The 24,201-nt window shown below is 37.7% G+C and overlaps 2 protein-coding genes across 4 annotated transcripts; one reads left to right on the plus strand and one right to left on the minus strand.

Moving 5' to 3' along the window:
• Positions 1-6,665: 6,665 nt before the first annotated feature.
• Positions 6,666-18,609, minus strand: CFAP210 (cilia and flagella associated protein 210). Of its 2 annotated transcripts, none has more exons than XM_081968033.1 (9): positions 18,407-18,609; positions 16,603-16,820; positions 15,979-16,152; positions 15,696-15,889; positions 13,086-13,242; positions 10,706-10,845; positions 8,648-8,840; positions 8,199-8,363; positions 6,666-7,320 (listed from the first exon to the last, which is right to left on the minus strand). In XM_081968033.1, exons 1-9 carry the CDS (start codon positions 18,471-18,473, stop codon positions 6,985-6,987), a joined length of 1,644 nt encoding a protein of 547 aa, XP_081824159.1. In that variant the 5' UTR covers positions 18,474-18,609; the 3' UTR covers positions 6,666-6,984. The 2 variants fall into 2 exon arrangements, with proteins under 2 accessions (XP_081824159.1, XP_081824160.1); XM_081968034.1 differs by lacking the exon at positions 18,407-18,609 and adding an exon at positions 17,436-17,825.
• Positions 18,610-18,779: 170 nt separating this feature from the next.
• Positions 18,780-23,900, plus strand: PHOSPHO2 (phosphatase, orphan 2). Of its 2 annotated transcripts, XM_081968052.1 has the most exons (3): positions 18,784-19,131; positions 20,268-20,343; positions 21,315-23,900. In XM_081968052.1, the coding sequence occupies exon 3, from the start codon at positions 21,337-21,339 to the stop codon at positions 22,060-22,062; it is 726 nt and encodes a 241-aa protein (XP_081824178.1). In that variant the 5' UTR covers positions 18,784-19,131; positions 20,268-20,343; positions 21,315-21,336; the 3' UTR covers positions 22,063-23,900. The 2 variants fall into 2 exon arrangements, with proteins under 2 accessions (XP_081824179.1, XP_081824178.1); XM_081968053.1 differs by lacking the exon at positions 20,268-20,343 and having other exon boundaries at positions 18,780-19,131.
• The last annotated feature ends 301 nt before the right edge of the window (positions 23,901-24,201 follow it).

Consider the following 24,201-nt stretch of genomic DNA (forward strand, 5'->3'; position numbering starts at 1 on the left):
CCCCCCCCCAGAAAAAAACAAAAACCAACAACAGATGGCAGGTATTCTGAACTGGTGCTGAGGTCCTTCAACCAGTGGTGGGATTCAGCCGGTTCACACCTATTTGGGAGAACCGATTGTTAACTTTCTAAGCAGTTCGGAGAACTGGTTGTTGGAAGAAATCTCACTTTGTTTTTTTCTATTTTACAGGGCTAATCCTGTAAGGAAGGCAGGAAGGAAACATTATGGTGTGGTTTCTAGCCTAATCTTTATTGCCCTGCTTACAGAAACTGCCTCTCTGGTTAACCCTTATTACATTGTAACAGCTAAGGCAAAGTGCCCATCAATGTGAGTGATGTTGAGTTGGCCACGCCCACCCACTCACATGAGCCACACCTAACCAGCTGGTCATTAGGGCAGAGAACCAGCTGTTAAATTACTTGAATCCCACCACTGCCTTCAACCTAATACAGTGAGCTGTTTCACTGCAGCAGCAATTCATAAGTTAAGGCTCAGAAGTAATTTGATGCTATTTCTTGTGGAAAAAAATCCCAAATCATCTTATAGAATCTTCCCTCGATATTGAAGCCTTTCATATATGTGAAGTGTTTGAGTTACACTAAGTCATGTCATTCACTGTATTTTAAAGTTATGTTGTTACCAATTAAGTGAAATCCTTATGTACCACAAAGTTCCATCATCATTTATCAAAAAATATTTTCTAGATTGCCCCTTGTCTAAGTTTGCAAGAGTTTCAAGAAATAGAGTTACTTGGCTTTTCAGATAGAAAGCACAAAAAGAAAAATACTGTAGATCCTATTTCCCAAAGCCAGTTTGCTGTTGCTATATATAGGTCAAGATACTTAATGGGTTAACAAGGGTCTCACTGGTAGCAACACCTTAGCGTGTTTACACCAGAGTTGAGATGCTAGGGTTGTGAATGTGTTGCTGCAGATTGGTTTCCATCTTTCACTTTGATCACTACTTACATAACTTCTGCCCTGGTGTTTTTGGTAACGATCTTAAGAGGTGTCAGATTTCGGTTGCCCGCTATATTGCCAGTGGCCTTGGATTTGGTTGATTTTCATAGAGATTGATGTGAAAGATGACACCAACTGTGATTCATATTCACCCATTTTGACTTTTCATCTAATACTAAAGTTGGGAAATGGGTTCTTCAGCTATCTAGGGCTTATGTCAAAAACTTGCTCTCCATTTTAAACTTTAAAATGATTGCAGAATTCCTGACCTTGAAAAACAGGCCTCTGCCATGCTCTAGTTTTATAAAGTGGTAAAAGTCTTTTCCATGTTTTCTACAATTGGATAAATACCGGAAAGTATCAGACCCCAATTTAAGCATGCAGCCCACTGAAAGTTTAGGCAAAAGCCCTGTTTTTTTCACCTTTGGAAATACAAAGGCTAGGAGTTACATGAGGCAAATTCTCTTCTATCCCTGCCATTTCTCCACCTCCATTTGTAAAATGGTTTATAGAAGGCCTTTTAAATCTCCACTTGTCTGTTCTGAGTTTCCCTGTCTAGCGCTCGGTTGCTTCCCAAAGATAGTGAAATTCAATTTTTCCGGTCAGAGATGGAATGTATGCCCACTTAAGCCACAGGCTTGATGAGAATAGTGTTCCTATATATTAGTTTTTATTAGGATGTCTGTATGTTGGTAGAAAAGGGATTGAGCGATTTCACTGAAGCCATTCAAACTGATCAGGCTTTACATCTTGAATATGTCTATGTGTGTTCAGGCAGATGCTTTCTTCAAATGGGATGAGTTCTGCTTCTGGGTCAATCTGCTTCCTGTTTTCCCAGATGCTGGGATTGCACAGAAACCAGGAAGAAGCCACGTGACCCCTTCCCATTGCAGATGTCTTCTTGCTCAGCTAAACTGGAGCCTAGTCTTCAACATTCCTCATCGAGAGCTTAAAAGAAAAAAAGCTTTCATCTTCTTATAGAAAAATCCAAATGTAGTTTTGTGAAGGCACTTTTAACATAGATTACGTTCTTTTTTTCTTTAGGTAAAATCTTAATAAAAACTAACAACGCAGATGACTGATGAAAGAAATACATAATGTTCTGTTGTATAAGCAAATAAAGACGCACAGTCAGAAAGCTAATATGAGTGACAATAAGTTTGTTTACATAACAAACTTTTTAAAATTAAGAAAGCCAGTAACGAGCATTTTAGTTGTATGTCATAAAAAAGAAATCCCTGTTTTCAGCCGAAACAGATAAGTTTTCAAATAATTCGTACAAATATTAGTTGGGAAAGCAGGCAATTTATTAAACAGGGAACCTGCTTGCCTTCTCCAAGTTATTTCTTCATAGGACAGTAGCAAGACATGTCCATTGGAGCTAGTGTCTGCCGTGTGGGAATTTTAGATTTGCCATTTGTGTGTGTCTATCTCAAAGGGATAAAGCTTTGCAGTCGGAGTTCTAAAGATACAGAACGCACTGGGGGGACGGGGACTTTAAAATGATTGCAATAACTGATTAAAAAGTCGGTTATAGATTTTGCAACATGCAGTGCATGTTTGTAGAAGTTTTGATTATTTTTAATTACATATAGCCCCTTTTGCATATACTTCTGTAAAATTGCAAAGAAGAAATGTATGTTAATTTTGGTGTGTTTACTTAAATGTATTTTTTATTGTGAGTAACTGAACCATGATGAGTTTGTATTTAGTCGACACTGTACCAAGTGGCAGTCTGCAGGGGTCTATGATCAATTTGTTGAAAGGTTATTTTTCTGGATAACATAACTCTGTTGGTTTTGCCTGCAGAGTAGAAAATCATGCTTTTGGACAGTTTTATAGTTTGTAATTCTCATCTGGGAAAGATGTGAAAATGTGAATGCTTCATATGGAACATGTAACTTGTACATTAAAAGTATTTTGAGAATCTTAAAGCTGTTTATATACTCTTTTATCACCAAAGTTGATATTTTTGAAGATGTGCTTTAGATACTTACTCATGAAGCAAAATCTACGTGTAGCAAAATGCCTGATATTTCTATGCTCATTCTGCTTTCTTGTTTTCATACTGCTTACAACCACGCATGTTAGACTTTTGCGGATTGTCAGTCTAATAAGTAAAAATAAAACTGAATTAAATTGAGTTTATTTTATAAGTAGGCATTAATTGGACTATACTATCGTTCCTTAAATTGGTTTTTAACTCACTCAACAGAAGAATATTTTATAAATATTCTTGCATATCTTTATATTTTTCTAATTGGATTCTGGAGTCGTGTTGGCTGTGAGGAACTGGAATAAGTTAGCAGAAATTTGAAACATTTGAATGTAGTCCTTTTTTTCCCCAAGCTCAACTAGTCTTTTAAAAAAGGCCAAAAATAAAATGGAAGATTGTAAGGTTAATGAATACTCCAAGAACTCTTAAAGTGAAAAAAACAGTAGCTGAAAGCCAACTGAAAGATCAGAGTAAGTTTTCTTCTCCTAGTACAGTGATGGCGAACCTATGGCACGCATGCCACAGGTGGCACGTGGAGCCATTTGTCAGGGCATGCGAGGTGCTGCCCTGTCAGCTTTTTTTAAAGCCATTTTTTGCCCTCTCCAGGCTCCAGAGGCTTTATAGGAGCCTGGGGAGGGCGAAAAGAGCCTCCCCCGCCCCACCGGAGGCCCTCATGAGCTTCTCCGGAGCCCAAAAAACCGGCCCTATGGGCAAACCGGAAGTTCAAGAACAGACTTCCTGTTTGCTCGGAGGGTTGTTTTGACTTCTCCGGAGGCTTCAGGTAAGCCTCCTGAAGGTCCCTGAAGCCTTTGGAGTGCTCAAAACGACCCTCCGAGCAAACCGGAAGTCACTTCTGGTTTGCTCAGAGGGTCATTTTGACTGCTTGGGAGGCTTCAGGGAAGCCTCCTGAAGCCTCTGGAGGGCGGGGAGGCTCTTTTCGCCCTCCCCATGCTCCTATAAAGCCTCTGGAGCCTGGGGAGGGCGAAAAAAGCATGTAAAAATGGGGGGTCGCAACTGTAGTGCGCGCATGCGCACTGGAGGAGTTGCGTATTGCATTATGGGTGCGGCACGCCTGCACACGACCCCCCTGCACTCCTCCCATATATGGCACGCGAGCCAAAAAGGTTCGCCATCGCTGTCCTAGTAGGTGGAGACATTATCCAGCCTTCCAAGAGGCTCTTGCCTCGCTCTCTCTCGGCCCAAGCCATCGTGGAGATCGTTAGCGCCTAGCCTACGAGGTTTTACCTCAGGCTCTGGTTATCTTGCCAATTGCTGCAGCCGCGCTATCCAAAGAGCCAATCGCTGCAGTCACGCCACCAGAACAATCGTGATCTCATCGGCTGAAGAATCTTTGAACCACTGCAGCCGCCCCAAAGCTGCTTGAGCGCAGGGTGTTTCGCACGCCGCCACTCTTCCTTCCCGCCTCAGCAGCGTTTCTCCTTTCGACCGCGGACAGTGCTTCTGTTTGGGCGATCATTCTCCTTGCACCGGGGCCATTGTCAGGCAGTTAATTCCGTCGAGCATTTAGCCGCCTTGTCGGTTCGCTCCCTCAACCTCCCCTCAGGCTTGGTCTACTCTGGCGGCCATTTTCTTTGGGCGGGAAAACTGGTGGCCATTTTGTGTGCTACCAACTGTGAGTAATGTCAGCCAACAAGACCTCTGCCCATCAGGGGGATATTCCATCTCCCCCAGCCACTATTCCTTCTCTGTCCTCTGAACCATGAAGTAAAAAGAGAATCTCCACTTCTCAGCCACCATCAGCCAAGCGGCTAAAGCCTCTAAAACTGTTTCATCTCAGAAGGCCTCAAACATTCCTGCCCCTGGTTCAGACCGTAACAAGGCCTCAGATTCGGACCCACGAAAGGCTATCTTTAGGGCCAAGCATTGCACTGCTCCTCTCTCTGCCCCAGTGGTTTTTCCTCAAGTAGTGGTCAATCCTCCTGAGGATCTCTGTACTGACACTGATGGGGATATTTCCACTCCTGCTTCCCCCTTGAACCTGGAGGATGGGATTGGGTTTCAAGAGGAGTATGATTCCGAAGGGGATGGCAGTGTCACTCCGGACATAGACATGGGTTCCCCTTTCCTCAGAGCTATTACTGTCAATCCTAATGAGATGGCTGACATCATAGCAGCAGCTATAGAACGGGGGATTGCAGCAGGACTTCAACACCAGGGCCCGACTGCTATCACCCCTCAGTGTTCCACTTCTAATAAGTCAAATAAGGGCCAGTCCTGCCATTCTCAGGGGACTACCCCTGGAAGTACTTCTCAGCCCTCTGCTGCAGAATCTAAGGAACAGGTAACCCGGGATTCCAATCTTTCGGATGATGATGACTTGACACCTGCCCCTTCAGCTTTAGTGGGTCTATTCAAGTCGGAACGTGACCAAAGGCCTTGGGCTGTGTGCCACAGAATGTGAGCTCCCCAGTCTTGCAGACTCGCATCCGTGGTTAGAGTGATGCGTGGGGGGTCGCGAAAAAGAGCCCTGTTCCAAGGCAGGAGAGAGCCACCAGCAAAGGGACCGGCTTACCTCTGAGGTGAGACGAACCTTGTGCTTTGAGCAACTGCAGTCTGCCTTCTGATATGGTAGCAGAAACTATTGGAGCTGGTGACTGTGGAATCTGGCCCATGGAATGATGTTGAAGGTGGGCACCATTTTTCCCAGTTGTGACAGGTGGAATGAATGTAGTCCTTTTTTTCCCCAAGCTCAACTAGTCTTTTAAAAAAGCCCAAAAATAAAATGGAAGATTGCAAGATTAATGAATACTCCAAGAACTCTTAAAGTGAAAAAAACAGTAGCTGAAAGCCAACTGAAAGATCAGAGTAAATTTTCTTCTAAATCTGAGTTAGTGAATGTCATCATGGAGAGTTTATCTTGTAAGAGACAGCTAGAAATTTTTGTTTGTTGCATAAGTTATTTTGTCATACTGCAGAAAATGAGCAAAGGACAATGGACAGCAGTACTGGACATCCAATTTTATTCAAGTTTTTAAAATCCAGCAGTTTCTCCTGGTAACTTGCTTTCAACTTTTTTATTAAAAATATTTTAATGGTTCAAATAACATTGTATCACTGAGATTGCCTAAGTGCAATAATGAGCTGAATGAGGGAAACATGCTAAAATTTGATCCAGGCATGACAGCAGAGTTATCGGACTCAGAGATTGAGCCCATTTAGCCCATTTCAGATGGATTGTATTTGCTGTGAAAGAAAACATCATTTGGGACTATGCTCCATTGAAATGAAATGTGCAGACAGCAACTGTAATGCACAAGCTTCTGAGCTGGTCAAAGCTGACAAGGTATCACATCCAAACTACTACAATCCACTCTGCATGGGGCTACCCTTGGAAAACTGTTGCAAAATATTGCAATTAGCTAACTACTGTGAGGCTCTGGGATCGTAGTAGAGTTTTATCAAAAGATCTGCATTGATGACCTACTGCTTACTCAGCATTGCTTAAGGTAATGGTATTAAACATCAAGATATGAGAGAATGGAAGATTCTTCTATATACTGTATCTCCCAGGCAGTAGAATGCATACCTTTGGGAGTTACATTTAGTCATTTAGAAAATCTGTAGAGAAATATGTTTTTGCCAGGTTTTTAATGACAGACTAACATTACCATTTATGTACTGATACTTGCTGAATTTTGTTCCATCCTGAGTATTTGTTATAGTAGAAAATCAGGTATACAAGGGAAGAGTCAATGGATCAACTACATTTTATTTCCAAACCAAAAGTTTTAAAATAACCAGCAATTTCTTTCATAAATTACAAATAAAATGTTGTTAGAATTATGAATTAGAATTTCACTACAATTATATTTCTTTTTAAACCTTGCCGTTTTCATTCTGCTTGAAAACATTGTACATTGTTTCATCTCAATAGTTTTCTGAGCTTTCTGCAAAGACAGCTATATCAAGGTACAATTTTTATTATAAACTTGCTTCTTTTTACTCTACTTTTCACAATTGGGATTATGAAAAAGATGTTACACCTCCATTTGATCCTTCCAAATGTTTTTACCATGTAAATCCTAATCGTGCTTTAGTATCATATTTTTGTTCATTTAATAGCTTCATTTCTTGAGCAGTTTCGCCTGTGTAGGGTGGCCGAATAGACTGCTTCTCACTGCAATATTGATCTTCACTATAAGCTGGGCCACTGAAAGTAGGAATGCTTTCATGCAGTCTTTTGAGAAGTGGATAGAGATTCTGAGTAGTCTTAGATTGCTGATCAATTACTTTATTTGCATATTTCTGGAACTCCTTCTCTGTGCATAACGCAATCAGTTCTTGCTGTCTAACATACTCAGCATCTTGTTGCTTCTCATTTTCTCCTCTTGCTATTTTTTCAGCCTGTATTAGGAAAAATTAATTTTAAAAGTATATACCGTATATGTGTGCTAATCCTTGTGGAAAACTTTTTTTCTTTGAACCCTAGCCCAATACAAGAGTGCAGTATAAAAAAAATAAGCAAAAGAATCAATTCACATATCAAACATACAAATGCAATTCATATTATTACAAACATTTGCTTTTAAGCATTTTGATATTAGCTTTATAGTCTGCAATTAAAATGTGTTCTTGCACAAATGAATGAAATACAAGGGTTTTTCCCCAAAAAAAGGAAGCAAGCTGTTAATTCTTCATGTCTCTTTGGATGCAAAATATAAGAAATTAAAGCTTCTGTATCAGGGTCTTTGGTCTTAGTATTTAAATCACAAGGTCATACACCTTTGACTTCTGATGGATTGCCAGTAAGATTGTAAACACTGTTTTAATAATGGATATGCTTTGTTGCTTATTTTCAATGTCATCCAAAATAATTCCCTCGATGATTAAAATTTACTACCATTTAGAAATGATGTATGAATAATCTGCAAACATTTATAGTGCTGTAAAGATTACATGAAAAGGAGAGTTGTCTCTATATGTTGTTTGAATTAATTTAATCCTGGGGTTCTTTGATGGGGAAGAAAACATTTCTGCGATCTCTTGCTCTGATATGGTCTTTTTATACTACATTGTACTAATGATGATCCTGGTCTTTTATAGCTGTTATGTTCTCTAACAGGATGGAAAGTTCCCTTTAATGTATTTGCATAACCCAAATTGGAAATAAAGCTTTCCCTGATACGATACCCTGATACAGAAGTATCTTTTCACCGTCTTAGGACTGAACAGAAATTTTATAAGTTGAAATACTTTCCAAGTATTATAATATGTATACTTACTATCTGTGCAACATGAGCTTCTTGCAATTTTAAATTTGCACAATAATTTCTATGTATCTTATCCTTCTCCAGTTCTTGATAGATCCGGTCTGCTTCCATCAGTCCAATAAGCATTTTTTGATCTTCCAATTTCTCCTCTTTTTCCTTTTCTTCTTTCTTTTTTATCTGAAATGATAAAGTTTTACCTGTATCCCGTAATAATAACATCTGAAACTGATGACTGTGTTAACTTGCTACAAAATAATTTAGAGTTGCCCTGAATTCTGTAATACCTTGAGCATCCCATTCTCAAGTACTACTATTTGAAAGGAAATGCCATTATTTCAATTAAACTTGCTCCATACAAGGAGCTCAGAAGGAGAGTTTATAAGTAATTTTAAAAGCTAATCACTATGAAATAGTGGAACATGTCAAAAAGAATACAAGTAATCTGGATTTTTTTTTCTTACCACATTGATTCTGTGTACTGCAATGGATTTCAGATCGGCCTGGAGTTTTTCTTTTTTAGCTTGCTCCTCTTTAGCTTGCTCCTCTTCTTTCTCTGCAATTTCTCTTGCAATACGCTCATCTTCATCACCCATCTTCTTTTTCCCTCGTGCTAAAAGGCGGTTAGTAATCCTCTCCCTTTGCTCTTCCATTAATCTGCAATGGTTCAGTACTTACTGCCTTGTATGCTAGCAGAGTCTGAAATACCACTTTGATTCTACACCGGATAGAAGGCAGTCTGAAATATACCTTAATTAAATATCATACTGGATAGAAGGCACTTTCTGTTATTAGAGGGGAGCCCCATTTGATATAGACAGCTCCTGTCTCTTTCAAGAAATAGGCGTACACACCATTCTGAGAATGACAATAAAGATACACAGGGATTCTTCACCCACCAGTACAGAAGACTGATGGGAGAAGTGTAGCCTTTTATCTACAAAGCACGGTTTCTTTTGTGAGTGGCTTGGCAAAGAGAAGAGTGGTTGCTTATTTGTACAATAATTATATATCAATACAAATATATCCAGTTTTAATCCAGAAATACATTATGCTTCTACTATACAAATCAAGAAATTGAGCTGTAGAGCAATTTGGATTTGAATCAGAAGATATGCTTTGGAATGTATGAATGTAGCACCTGTCTGCAACCCATAAAAGTGCCTGTTTTCAGGCCTTTACAACTGCAATCCGAGAAAGTCAGTGAATCACGGACTGCTTTCTTGTGTGCTCTGAAGCAGGCATAGTTCTGATAAAAGAAACTGAATTAACAGTACAATTGCTCAGAAGATATGATTGGAAAGTAATTGTTGAGAATATGAGCTTAGTTGGTCCATTTTATTTTACTATCACCAAAAAAAAAATTATTTATTATGAAGGTTGATTATTGAGATACAACTTTACAGTTTACTTCAGGCATTTATTAGATCAGCAAAGCCTTAGCATGGGAAGGGGTTTGCTTTCCTAATTTGATGCTCTCCAAAGATACTCTCTGTAAATGTACAAGATCTACCTTTCTTAGCCAATGTTCAGGAGAGTAAGGGTCATAATCTTATGTAGGTGTAAGACCAAGGTTGGAGAAGAATGAATTTAACAAAACACATGATTCAGGAACTCGATGTCCTAACTGAACAAAGAAGTTTTGTGGAACTCCCAGTTTTTATAGACTACTAGCATATACAGTGCAATCCCAATGCAGCTGATTTTGGATAGTATGTTCTTTGACTACATGAGGTCCTTGCATCAGTGAAATAAATTTCAATTCCATTTCCATTTCTTCTGCATCCTTTATGCTATCAATACCATATTCCTCAGAGTTCCTCAATCATTCATAGACTTCCCAGAGGAGCAATGAGCAGGAGGGGAATCAATGATGCACTTAGTGAATGGAACTCCAAGGTAAAGGAACTTCTCAATGGAATCCAAGCCATTATCTGTATCATATCTTAAAAGGTTCAGAAAATTAATATTTTGTGTTTCATAAAATAAACTGAAAAGTAAGGACATTAAATTTAGCTTCATTCCTGCCATGTTTTCTTCGCAACTGTAAGGCAGAATGGATCACTGCCTTTTGGGACCACTTTCCAACTTCCCAGTCTAGTCTACAGTTTTCTGGTGGTCTCCCAAAACCTGCTTAGGTTTTTCAAAATCATCAAAGGTTGGCTACATGCAACCATTTTCAGTAAAGAACTGAAGTATGTCTGAAAAACATTCAAAACTGCCCTGTGTCCAATATCCTTTGAAACTCTCCAGATTTATTTGAAAAACTCTTGTCAACAGCTCCCAGGATAGCTACAAGCAGCATGGTGTGGAAGAAGAACAAAATACTTTGAAATATCCCAAATGTTTTTTCTCTAGTACAGAATATTTTGTATGCTTATGGTCTTCAGTCTGCTAAAATGTTGCATCTTTATCATATTAAAGAGATCTATAATAGAATCTCTACAGAAAGGTACGTAATCATCTGGAAAAATGCATCTTTATTTTTAATTATGAATTTTAATTTAAACATTTTCATGTACCTGCGTGACTCTTCTTCTTTTGTTTTCTTCAACTTATCAAGTGCTTGCTTTGCTTTAAAATGTGTTCGAATTCTCTCATCCTCTTCTTCTTGTTTTTGCTTTTCTATAGCTCTGAGAGTTACCTGATCAGCAACATAGGCCTTTAAAATAATCAGACAAAACTAAACATTCACTTCATTGCCAAATTCTCTCTCCCAATTCTTAGGTAAAGAGTCTCTGAATTGCAGCTTTCAATGGCATTGTTTTGTTTCTACATACAGTTAGTTAATTTTTTGCTTGTTACTTCTTTAAGTCTTCCAGCATAGCTCTTACTCACATGCAGAGTCAAATTTAACCTAATTCCTTCACTCTGATGGAGATAGAAAATTTGAATTCTTCTAAAATTAACAAGCAGAACTCAAAGACAAACTTGAGAGAAAAGTTGCTGAACCAAAGCTGGAAAGATTTTGGATAATCAAAGGAAAAGACAGGGACAAGGTAGACAGAAGAAAGTATCAAGAATGCTGGGAGGAGAGAAATTATAATTAAGAGACTTTTGGAGACTTTAAAAAAAAACAATTAAAATCGTTATAATAGCAGAAGCCTAAAGGATAGAGGAGAGCTACAACAAATGTGGGAAAAGATTCTAGTCCTTAAAACTTTGTGCCAGAAAAAAAAGAGAGACTACTGCCCTGGTGAAGGGCAAGAAAGAACTGGAGATCGAGTCTATAAGAGCCATGGTGGCACAGTAGTTAGAAAGCAGTATTGCAGGTCATTCTGCTAACCGCCAGCAGTTCAATTCTCACCAGCTCATCGGTTGACTCAGTCTTCCATCCGAGGTGGTAAAATAAGGACCCAGATTGTTGGGGGTGATATTTTGACTGTAAACTGCTTAGAGAGGGCTGTAAAACACTGTGAAATGGCATTGCTATTACTACTGCTATGACCACCACTAAGTTGTTTTGATTAGCTGATTTTGCCTCACTCAGCTAATAGCATTTTTTGTTATAATTTCAAGATGGGAGGATGAGAAACAAATTTATCCTCTCATCCAGAAAATGAAATGGTACTGGGAGAAAAACTTGAATTTAGGAGCTGAAGGCAATAAGCAAATACACTTCTGAGAGGTATTCAGAACTTAGGCAGGAAAGCAAACAAGCATAGCCTTTTAAACAACAGGAGCTTTAGATGGGATCAAAAGGAAAAAAGCAGAATGCTTTAAAATCTGATTAGCTCCATGCTGTGTCTGCACCCTATTCTCACTTCTTAGAGTGTTTCCAGGTCTGTACTTTCTTGGCCACAAGACAAGTTATGGGTAGAGACCTTCACCAAGCCAATATCTCTCCCTTTGTTACATGCCTGGATACTGTTAAGATCAGACAGGCAAACCATTGCAATCTGCCTACCTTTTCTGGTTTGCATCTCACAGCTTAACGTGTCAAAAGGTGTCAATTCAAGTAAAATTCAGGAACATAACACCTCTTGAAATAGCTCTCCATGCTAGTTAAAGAGTTAGCTAGAGTTATTTTGGCGTATCAGAACAAAGAACCATGATGATATAATGATACATTTTGTAGTTGGAAAAAACTGCTAATGCTCCATGGCATTTGCTGATGCCCTTCTTAGTTCTTCCTTTCGTTATGGGTGGAAAAAAGAACATGAAGCATAGTATGCATTTCTAAACTCAAACAGTGAGAACTAAAAGCATTTGTACTGATTCAACAAAGCCTGCAAGAAAGAAGCAAGCAATAAACAGGCCATTTCACACATATATAAGATTTTAGAAACTGCATTTGCAGGGCAACCCCTGCAAAAATATAATTAAATGCTATATTCCCCACCCCCACTGGCAGCAAATCTAAAGCTCAAGACAGTTCAGTCAGATGCAGAAACGATATTATCTTCTGATCAAATCTCATATGAAGCAAACAGGTGCCAACAAGAAGGTGAAACTATCTTTATAGTAGCAAGCAGGGGATTGGATATTGTAGTTCAACAGTATTTCCCATACTGACAGAAATTACTATTACTGTCAAAAGGCTCCTTGATTTTGAATCGATGTCTGAAATTTCAAATCTCTTACTTCCCCAAAATACACCATTTGATCATGCACCATTATTCACCCTTTCTCCAGTTTTAGAAGCAAATGTCTGAGGAACTTGACAAAGAGTATTCAAAACCAACTAAACCAACTAAAAGTCTTGAATATTATAAGGATTGAGAAGTGTTATTTCATTTAGCATAGGCAGCCTATGGCAACCAGATAATTTGGATTATGCTCCCATTATGCTCATCAAGGATTATGGGACTTGTCAGCCAAAATATCTGGAAGGCAACAGTTTCTTATCTTTACTTTGCAATTAACTGCCAAGTATTTAGTTACCAGATTCTCTCAACATACCAGATGGGCGTGTCTTCGTTTAACCTTCTCTTCACGTTGTGCTTGCTCTTTTTCCTGCATTTCCAAATAATATAACTTGGTCAACTCCTGAAGTTCTTCCTTTTCTTTTTTCTCTTCTAACTTGCTTATGTTTGCTAAGTGTTCATGTTCCTTTATCCTAAAAACACATAAAGAGAATGAGCATTTATTGACTAAAGCAGGAATGGAGAGTCTATGGTTCTCCAAATATTGCTGAACTTTCAGTCAAATTATCACCAAGATTCCTTGTTCTTTAAAAGTGATGTTGAAATCTCCAAAACTAATTAGTGCCAAGTCTGTCTGATAGACCAGACCTTTTTCACTTCCTAGCAAGTAACTTTTGGCAGGGAGGAAAAAAAATGTGGATATTCTGCATTAGTACACTACATATATCAAAGTTGGTCAAAGGCACAATGAGCAGTTTATATCAGAATTCACTGACCCATCTGTGGATGATCATGGTATATAGAAGACTATAACTGGAAATGTGAAAGGAATACAGGGTAAAGAGCATGAGGGGAAGGATGCAAGCGATCTGAATCAAGATGGGCTAATCCTTTGGAGTTGACAAAAGCAGCATGGAGGTCAAAGTGTAGGTCTAACTATGAATTAATTTTGAATGAAAAAGGTACAATGTTTTAGAAAAAGCGAATTGGTGCCTTCTAGACTACTCTGTGTATATACTAAATCATGACATTCATAGGCTTTTGATATCTGCTTATTATGCTCCAGAGTTTCATAATAAGAACAGCATCAAAAATGAGTTTGGGGAACAGTTGTCCAACATTCTATATAAATGATCCTGATGAATCAGTTACTACTGTGCAAGCTGAGCATAATTAGACAGGAACAAGGCCAGAACATAGTAAAAATTATTAGGCCATTTGAAGATCTATTAATAAAAAATAATTGTTCTGAATAAGTGGATGAAGCATCAAACATAAATGAACATGAAAATGAGTATCAAAGCATAATTTGTTTATCATGAAAAACTGTTAGAAAGTGAGGGATCTGGACCTAAGAGTGATTAATCTGGTGAAATGTTGAGAAAAAAAATTACAGAGTTCTGAAGGACAGGACATTATTCCACCAAGAGAGTATCTTGGTGGAAAAACAAACAAGGAAGGATAGAAGTGAAAGAAAGTAATGCACAAGCAACTGGAGAAGAAAATAAAACACCTGTGTGAAAAAACCATTAAAATAGTTAAATCTCCCAGCAGAATGAAAGTAAACTTGATTTTAAGAGAGTATGTAGAAGCTGGTTACAATGAAGTGAAATAATTATTTTACCAAGTACCACTGAATGGAAGAGCTATGCTAATGGGTGTGATGGCATGATGAAGAAAAATACATGCAAGTAAATTATTACTGAAAACATTGAAGAAATGAGCAAAGTATTCTATCATATGCATCTGGAGGAAAAATATAATTGCAAAGAATCTTGCCAAAGAGAGCAAGGAATGGTTAAGACTAAAAAAAGGCAGGAAAAATACAAATTAGAATTTTTGGAAAGTGAAAATGGCTGAACAACTCAAGCAGACTGCAAGGTTACCTTGTCATCACCATCATAACTGGATTGTCACTATATAAGGCAGTTGTTAAATGAAGAGTACTATATGTGGTCTGTTGCGCACAATGGGAGTTAGTCAAAAAAACCAACATAACTGGGCATAAAGACATGCTTCTGCTCATTGTGTTATATGGAAATGAAAGTAGAATATGTCAAGGAAAACAGAAAGGTAAACTGAATGCAGTGAGAATGAGATACTGTATGTAGGAAAACATGTATAGTAAAAAGATGACATACGAAAGAAAAGTACGAAATTTAAAAGAGGAAAAGACAACATATGGAAGCATTGTACAAGCATGGTTTTGCAAAGAAGGAAGGCTATTTAGGGATAATTAATGATCTTAATTAGCTAGCTGTAATTAGCTTTCCTTTTCTCACATCCTGCCTTCAGCTTATTTACTACAGGTAGTCTTCGACTTACAACAGTTCCTTTAGTGACTAATGAAAGTTACACCACCACTGAAAAAAGTGACTTATGACCATTTTTCACCTACATTTATGACACTTGCAGTGTCCCAGGGTCATGTGGTCATCTTTTACAGCCTTCTGAGAAGCAAAGTCAATGCAAAGCAAAGTCAATGGGGAAGCCAGATTCACTTAACAAACAACTACAGTGATTCACTTAATAAGTGAAAGGCAAGAAAGGTCATAAAATGGGGCAACATTTACTTAACTGTCTCACTTAGCAACAGAATTTTTGGGCTCAAATGTGATTGTCAGTCAAGAATTACCTGTGCTTGTTTGTTTTCTGCATTTCACCTAAAGTTGCGTACCCTGAAAGAGACTGGTATGATCGGTGCCTATGTACACAAGAGGATCTTGATCTCTGCAACAGCTGCTCATTTAGAAGATGTCTGAATGAAAGTTTGGTTTGGGTTTTTTGTCATTAGCATTAGTGAAAAGGACCTGCAGTTGTCAGGGAGGGGAAAAAACTAAGTACTAAAACAGCTTAATTTTTCTATTGTTTTTTGGGGGGGAGAAATAGTTTTATTTGGCAAAGAATATATCTGTATTATATTTACTGTGCCAGTTGATCATTAGCAGTCTGCAGTCTCTTCATGCGCTGTAGTTTATCTTTTTCTTCTTGTAACTGTACAGCTTTTATATGTTCACGTTCTATTGCCTCATTCTGGCTTTTGTACAAATTCTTGTGTTGCTTTTTAAATTCAATCTGAGCGTCTCTTTCCTTTAAAACTTCAGAATATAATAAGGCTCTCTGTAAAAGATAAGTTTAATATTTAATAGTCTTCTACACTACAGCATGGCCAAAAACTAAAATAAAGAAAAAAATGTAATCTATATTACATGAAAACTTTTCACTCTATCGGTTTCATAATACTGTTTCAATTTGGCTTCTTCTATTTTCTCTTTTCGCATCTGTGCTTGGTATTTTGCTTCTTCAAGGTCAGCCTTTCTTTTTTCTTCCTCCTCTATCTTTTGCCGCACTTTTTTGGCTTTCAGTTTTTGTTGTGACATACCCTGTGATAAAAGTATAAATAATCCTATTAGTGATATTATTTTAAGAAATAGGATAAATTGTACCTTTTAAACATATGAACAATACTTATAGAGTTTTAAATAAAATCATTGTCCCTTGGAACTCGATATGAAATGTTCCCTTCTCATGGGGATAATTTTACCAGGATGTGATGGCTTCTCTATTGTTCTGTTTCATAGAACATTTGTCATCAATTCTGATGACAAAATGCAACCATATTCCAACTTAGTATGTTATGTTCTATCTTAGAAAATTCCACCTCCCAAGAGGGGCACAGCTTGCTGTGAGATACTCCTTTTATCATTCTGATGAAAGTAGCAACAGTCCTCAGATGCCACTACAGAGATAAGCAGTAATACCAGTTTAAGCCCTGGTGAACAGATACATTTTAGGTGAAGTCGAAAGCATTGGCATTCACAAATTCTTCTTACTGCAATAGTGTGTGTCCAATTTTTCACAAGTGCTTGAGATTTTAAGTGCAAATCTTTCCGTGCTTTCTTTTCAGCAAGAATCTGTGCTGTTTCTCTTGCACGAGCAGTGAGACTGTCTTGAATTCTTTGCCATTCTGCTTTGGGCAAAATGGTAATCTGGTGAAGATCTATTCCCACTGGAAGAAATAGTCCCTCCATTACATCATCTTCATCATTCACTGGGCAAGAAAGAAAAATAGATTAAATAAATAATGCGTTAGAACGAGTACCCAAACTCTTGTAAGATGTGTATCTTTGTTTTTAATTGTCTTATTTTATAAACTACTCAGCATTGTGAAAGATTAGGTGGTTTATAAATTCAACACATACACATTAGAGCCAGTTTGGTACAGTGGTTAAAATGCTGGCTTAGAAACCAGCAGATTGTTAATTCTAGTCCTGCTTTAGGCATGAAAACTGGCTGGGTAGGAGGTGAAAACAATATTATATATGTTCCCCACCTTGAACTACTTAAAAAGAATCAAGGTGAGATAAAAATCAAGTAAATAAATACATATATGCCTATGTATATAAACCCTTTACTTCTTAACAATGGTTTTAACAAGTCTTCAACTATGCCTAAATTATGTATGTACCAAGTTTTATAATTAAAGATGAAATATTTTCTTTCGGAAGCAACCATTTGAGTTTTTGTCCCAAAAGATTTAATCAAGAACAGACTAAGAAAGGCTAGGTAGGATAGGTGATTGGGGAAAAAGGAATATATCATGCTTTTCCACCCCAATGAACAAGGAACAATGGTACCTGATACAGTGGATATAATGTCTACATACCTGTTAAAATGCCAGGTTTTTTAAATGAAAAAAAATCAGACTAAGATAAATCACTTCAAAAAAAAATGAGCAAAAGTATATAGACTTGCTATAACCATTATAGCTCTGAGCAGAGAAGGAAATTTGAAAAGCAGCCAGTAAGCTGACCTTATTTTCACCAGGAAATTCTATGTACTTTTCTAGAAACAAGATATTCATTCCATATAGAATCAACGTGAAACAGAAAGGGAATTACTTTCAGTGGTCTATTTTCTACACACTACAATAATTTGAAACGTCTCACTAGTTACAACTGGGAGGCATGGCTGCAATCTTTTCCATTAGATGAAAAACAAAGCTTAATTCAACTGAGAGGGTTAGTCAGTAGCTTGTGCCAAAAAGTAGCTTATTCACTAACTCATAGCTAAACAAAGTTGTCGTTACACCAAGTAGTTTTCAAACTTGGCCACTTTAATATGTGTGGACTTCAACTCCCAGAATTCCAAAGCTGATATGCTGAGAATTTCCCAGCCGCCATATAGGCTGGGGAAATCTGGGAATTGAAGTCCACACATCTTAAGTTGCCAAGTTTGGAAGAACACACACTTAATACCAGTACAGTATTAATTATCCAATATTCTGTAGAACAGTGTGTGAGCTTTTAAGGTCCTCTTAAGGAAGTCTGAAGAATCGGGTTTTTCCCCCTCACTCTAGCAGAGCAAAGACTGAGGAAATCAATCAATGGGTGGGTAGAGATAATATAATGGCGTCCGTTGATCTCTGGCTCGCGCGCCCAGCTATCCTCCCTCCAATAAAGGAGGATATTATTGTAGCTCGGGCTTAAAATGAGGAATTTCAGCACTGATTGAGCATTGCTGATGTTACCCAGTTTGGGGAACGAGGCATCTGCAAGAGAACCACCATGCACAGAGAGAACGAAGGGCTCCTCCAGCCTCCCTCTCCTCCTTCCCCCCGCCCCGCAAGAAACTCACGCGCAGCCTCTCGCATCTGCCCCTTGCGCCTGCCGAATCGCACCTCGGGGCGAAGCATCGCCCCCATGGCAGCTGGGAGGGGAGGGGGAGAGGCCGCCCCGAGACGCCCTAACCGAAGCAGCGCGAGGCACTAGGGTGTTCGGCGGTTGCCAGGCAACCGGGGAACGGCTGGGTGGCGAAGTTACGCGACGCTCTGCTGTCGAGAGGGGGGGTGAGGAGGGGTGCGAGACTTGTTTGGGCGGTCACATGACCTGGCGTGGCCAAGACGTTGCAGGGCAAATCAGTCGGGGCGGACGGGCGTAGAGCTGGACGCTGGTAGGCCGCCTTTTCCGTTCTCTCTCTCTTTTTCTCTCTCTTTCCGCGCTACGGCTGGAATCTTTCTCTCTTCCTGCCATTTGTGCGGGCTGACAGCTTCTGCCCTCACCCCCGTCCCCGGGCTTGGCCCGAAGCCGTGAGGGTGCACTCGGAAGACGGGCTGCCTCCAAGGGATCGGGCTGCCTGCTGCGGGCGGCCCCGAGGCCGGTAGCCCAGGCAAGTCCTCGGGCCGGCTTTGGCCTCCTCGTCGGAGCCGTTCAATTGCCTCGCAATGAGTGACTGCTGTGCGCGCCAGGAGCCTGGGCGCGTCGTCCGCGGCTCTTTTTCCCACGGCGTCCCTGGCAGCTTTACTTCCCTAAGACTCCCCGCGGAAGAGCCATCTGACAGGCTGACGGTTCGCCTTTATAGTGGTAGGTGGCTTTTTGTAAAGACAACGACCGTACGAAAAAGAACCTTTAACGTGCCTATAGACTGCTGCGGGCAGTGGAAAAAGCTTAGCAAAATACGGGTTTCTTAATGAACGATTGCAAATGGGGCCTTTGCTTGTATAGAGATCCGCACCTGGCTGATCTTCCGTCTGCTAATGCTCGGCAAAGCTTTGAGCTATTTCTGTCTTACATGCCATTCTTGTCCCTACAGAACAAGATGAATTGCTTCTCTGATAGTTCACATTTGGCTTGCAAATAGAACGAGTGCTCAGGAGAGGACAGTGCCTTAATCTTATAACTAAACGTTTATATTTTAAAATGTAAATGTATTTACTCCAATGACTGGAAATTACTCAGGAGAGGACAGGTGTTCATTCTGTCCTTTGCCTATTTCCAAAGAGAGACGAAAGCAAGTCAGATTCAGGGCTACATTAATTGCCCATACATTTCTTTTCGGGCTTGCCATTTGATCTTGTGTGCTACAGCATTTTCAAATGATTTACATAACAGAATATGGGAGTCATTGAGTCCAGGTATGTTTGGTGAATTTCAAAGACAATTGAAGCTTTTCAGTCAAGTCTTATCTTTTAGCCAAGGTTTTTGAAAAGGTAAAATCCGTACAACTAGACGGTGAACAAGTCAGCTACATGTTAATGTGATGATGAATGTCTTCTAGATCTGATAGTTGACACCCATTGTTATTCCAACATATTTGGATGAAACTTGGTTGGGGGAAAGTTATTATGCTCTTTCATTTAAAATCCCATGCTACAAATGAATTCAAGGAGTTGATGTTTCTGAAATATCTAAAATCTATGTACTATATTCGTATGATGTGTAGAATCAGCCTTTTTTGATAATAGAGTCCCCTTTATTACATATAGTTATCTCATTACATTGTGGTATTCTAAATTGTGAAATAATGTGAGCTTTGTACTTTGTTTATCCACAAACTTCATAAGTTAATAGTAGCCTAATTTACCTTTAAGCTGAATCTTGTCTCTTTACCAAGATTATTGGTAAAATGCACAGGGAAAACCTCTGTGTCTTTCTGGGTTCATTCAAGCCAGATCAGAATAAGAACATACATTTTCTTCTCTCTATCTCTATACTTGCAGTTATTTTCTGGCAGAATTAAGTTAAATTCACTCTATTTGATTCACTCCAATGAAGTCAAGTTTCAAACATCATCCAGTGAGTATCATTGATGGATTGTGGTTGATTTTTTTAAAAAATTGTGCATCTATATAAATCTCTCTTATCTTTATCTGTGTCAGTTCTATACTTTTTAATAATGTAATCAAATATCTTGTCTTTGAATTTTTATTTTGACTAATGATTACTTTATATGCTACCCTATGTAGAGAGTTCTCACTTAATGATAACTCAGTCAGAATTTTGACCATAAGTTACTGTGATGGTTAAGCAAATCATGTGACTTGATTTTACAACTTTTTTACAATGGTCGTAAAGTGAGTTACCATAGTTGTTAAATGAATCAGGTCATTAAGTGAATCCATTTTCCTAAATGGGCATTTTTTGCTGGAAACTGCAACTTGTCATAAACAGCCAGTTGTCAAGTGCCCAAAATGCAATCACGTGACCGTGGTGTGGATGTGTGGGTGTGGGTGAGTGATAATCCTAACCTCAAGGATGGGTCGTAAGTAACTTTTTGGGGGGTCATGATAACTTCAAATTGTTGTTAAACTACTCGTCATTATGTGAGACTACCAGTACTTCAGTTTATTCTTTGTTAGTTAAGGCAAATCAATATAAATATAGCACACAGAGGACTAAAATGAAAACTGAAATGCTTTGAGCAGCCCTAACTTCCTGCATTGTTTATAGCTTACACATTATATAAAAACATAATGTGGACATTGTGTCTGAAACATATGCCAGGATTTGCTGCATGTAATTGCTGCCCAGTTTAGATGCCACAACAAACTCTGATTTGGTATAATAGTATATAGGCTCTCTCCTCTTTGAAAGATAACATATTTTGAGAAGTATTTAGATGCATTTTAGAAATGTTATGAATTATTTATATATGTCTTAGTATTATTTTTCTTGCTGAAAATTTTCTTTTTAAGGCTATCAAATAAAAATATGATTATATAAATGATTTATTTCATTCATAAGTAAACTATTTTTCTCATTTACAGGTTATACTTATATCCAACAACAATGAGATTTCTACTGGTTTTTGATTTTGATCATACAATTGTAGATGAGAACAGTGATACCTGGATTGTTAAAAGTGCACCGGGTTCAAAACTTCCTGATGAAATAAAAAACTCCTATCAAAAGGGACACTGGACAGAATACATGGACAGAGTTTTTAGATATCTGGGAGATAAGGGAGTAAGAGAAGAAGATATGAAAAGGAGTATGACAACAATCCCATTTACTTCAGGAATGATAGATCTTTTGGATTTTATTGGCAAACACAAAGGCTTTTTTGATTGCATAATTATATCCGATTCCAATACTGTCTTTATTGACTGGATTTTAAAAGCAGCAAATGTTTTTCAACTATTTGATGAAGTGTTTACAAACCCTGCAAGTTTTGATAGCTTTGGCTATCTTTCTGTACAGAATTGTCATATCCATGATTGTACAAAGTGCCCCATAAATTTGTGTAAGAGGAAAGTTTTAGAAGAATTTTTAAAAAGCAATTTAACATCAAGAGTTAAATACTCACAAATTGTATATATAGGTGACGGTGGGAATGATCTGTGTCCTGTAATGTGTTTAAAAAAGAATGACATTGTTATGCCACGCCATGGGTATATTTTGGAGAAAATGATTTCTCAATTAGCTCAGGATCTTGCTCCACTGGAAGCATCAATTCTTGTTTGGTCTTCCGGTGTTGAGATTCTTGCCTACTTAGAATTGCTTATAAAAGAATAGTTCCCTAGCCTAACAATAGGAAATTGGTGCTACTGTCTTGACTTTATCATAGTAGGACCCTTTCTTTATGGATATTAGAAAAATCACATGTTTACATCATTTTGTCTTCCCTTTCCTTGTACAAAATCAATATATAGTTAGTCGGAAGAATAATTTAATGAAGCAGATGCCAAAATTATTATTAAATGTAATAGTCATCTGTGTCATTTCAGATGAACGATTAAGGTCTGTTCTACAATATATGATGGTAAGTTCTGTTTAATTGTATATTGGGCATCCACTTTGCCTGTGGCATGATAGTATACATTCAAATTTGCTCTTACCAATAAAGAGGAAAAAGAAGCAAATCCCATTGTGTGAGTGGACATCCCACTCAAATAATTACCGTCGTTTGCTGCTTTTCAGAAAAATAGCAGAATATTATTTCTTAGAATTGAAAAACACTCTCATAGTCCTGTAAAACTATAGAAATTCAGATTATTTTTTGTAACCAATTACAATACAACAGTTGATTGCAGTTTAGTGATACAAACTGAAAGAATGCATAAATAAAAATAATACCCATTTTCTCCTATTTAATAGATATATTCTACATCAATCAATCTGGTTAAAGGTAATGCACCAATACAAATAAATGTAAGCAATACTGAATATTGTTTAATACTATCTGATTTAACTGTCCATAGAAGTGTTGGTTTTATCTGCAAATAAACCATAAGAATGAAAATGAGATGATGCAGAGAGAGAGAGAGATTTCCTTTAATAAGCAAAATAATTTATATGAATCCAGTTCAATTCTATTCATGTTTATTAAGAAGTAATCCCTAATCTAGGCCAGTGGGATTTATTCCTAAATAAACTACGTAGAACTGAAGCCTTACAAAAAATAATTATATAAAATGAAAAGTATAATATGTCAGTGCCACAAAGATAAAATCACTGCTTCAATCTATTACTAAGGCACCACATTTATCTTTGCTAATACCTGTGAGGTATAATCTTTTAGGTAATTTTGTTACAAATATGAAGATTTTGGAACAGGAGGACTGTATTAGGCTATGTGCAAAAATATGACATTGTCTTTTTCAACTAGTAAACATTATTAAGAGGCATAAGCCTTCATAAGCTGAAATTCAGTTCATGACAATCTATGCCTTTTAATAAAATTGGTTAGTTAGAAAATGTGCTGCCAAACTCCTCTTAATGTGAAAGATATATCTGAAAGTTTTGAAAAAGGGCATAAATTGATAAGCAGTTTTGTGTTGGTCTTTTTAGCCTTTGCGAAAAGTGAATGTGTGAAAATTGGTTTCATATGTGGAATTGTATATATGGATAATGTATTTTTTTAGTTTAAAATTAATGAAAGGAGAAGATAAAAAAATTAGCTCAATATTAGCTGGCTCAGATATTAATTTATGTTGGTCTTAATGAGTAGGTTATTTAATTATGCTAAAATTCAGATACTGAGTACATTTGATATAGTGAACAATGAATTTGCTTAGAAATCCATATTTCACTTGTTATTCTTTGAAATACTATGTGCCTACTAAAACTTTTGGAATATGTATACTATTTAAAATAACAATTATTAATTTATCCCATTTGTAGTTTTTATTTAAGATGTATGCTTATAAAGATAACAATTAAATATTTTATTACTGAAACTACCTGTTAAATATTTTGCCTTAACTGTAGAATATAGTGATTATATAAATCAACAGAAACAACATGCTGTATTGGACCTAACAGATGTTTAGCTGATTAGTATAAAAAGAACATTGGATTTCTATTTCTTCCTCTGTTGGGGATATACTATATATTAAAGCTTTTTCTAACTACGTAATTCTTCTCCCCTAGTTTTAATGAAGCTTATATTGCATTCCTTCCAATATAGATATGGACCCTATTACATGGGCCAGAGATCTGCTTATTTGATAAATGCGAATGCTGATTTTAACAATTACCTTGGCTCATGGATTATAGCTTGTTCTTTCAACCATTGTGCATCCATCTTGGGCTGATTTATAATTAGACTATCAGAGTTCTGCTATTTATTATTGAAATATGGTAATTCAAATGGCTGCCCCATCTCAGAGCACTGACTGGATGATGTAAAAGGTTAAAAACCAACAGTTATAA

The sequence above is a fragment of the Natrix helvetica genome (genome assembly GCF_964273705.1).
Source record: "Natrix helvetica genome assembly, chromosome: 1".
Taxonomy (NCBI): domain Eukaryota; kingdom Metazoa; phylum Chordata; class Lepidosauria; order Squamata; family Natricidae; genus Natrix; species Natrix helvetica.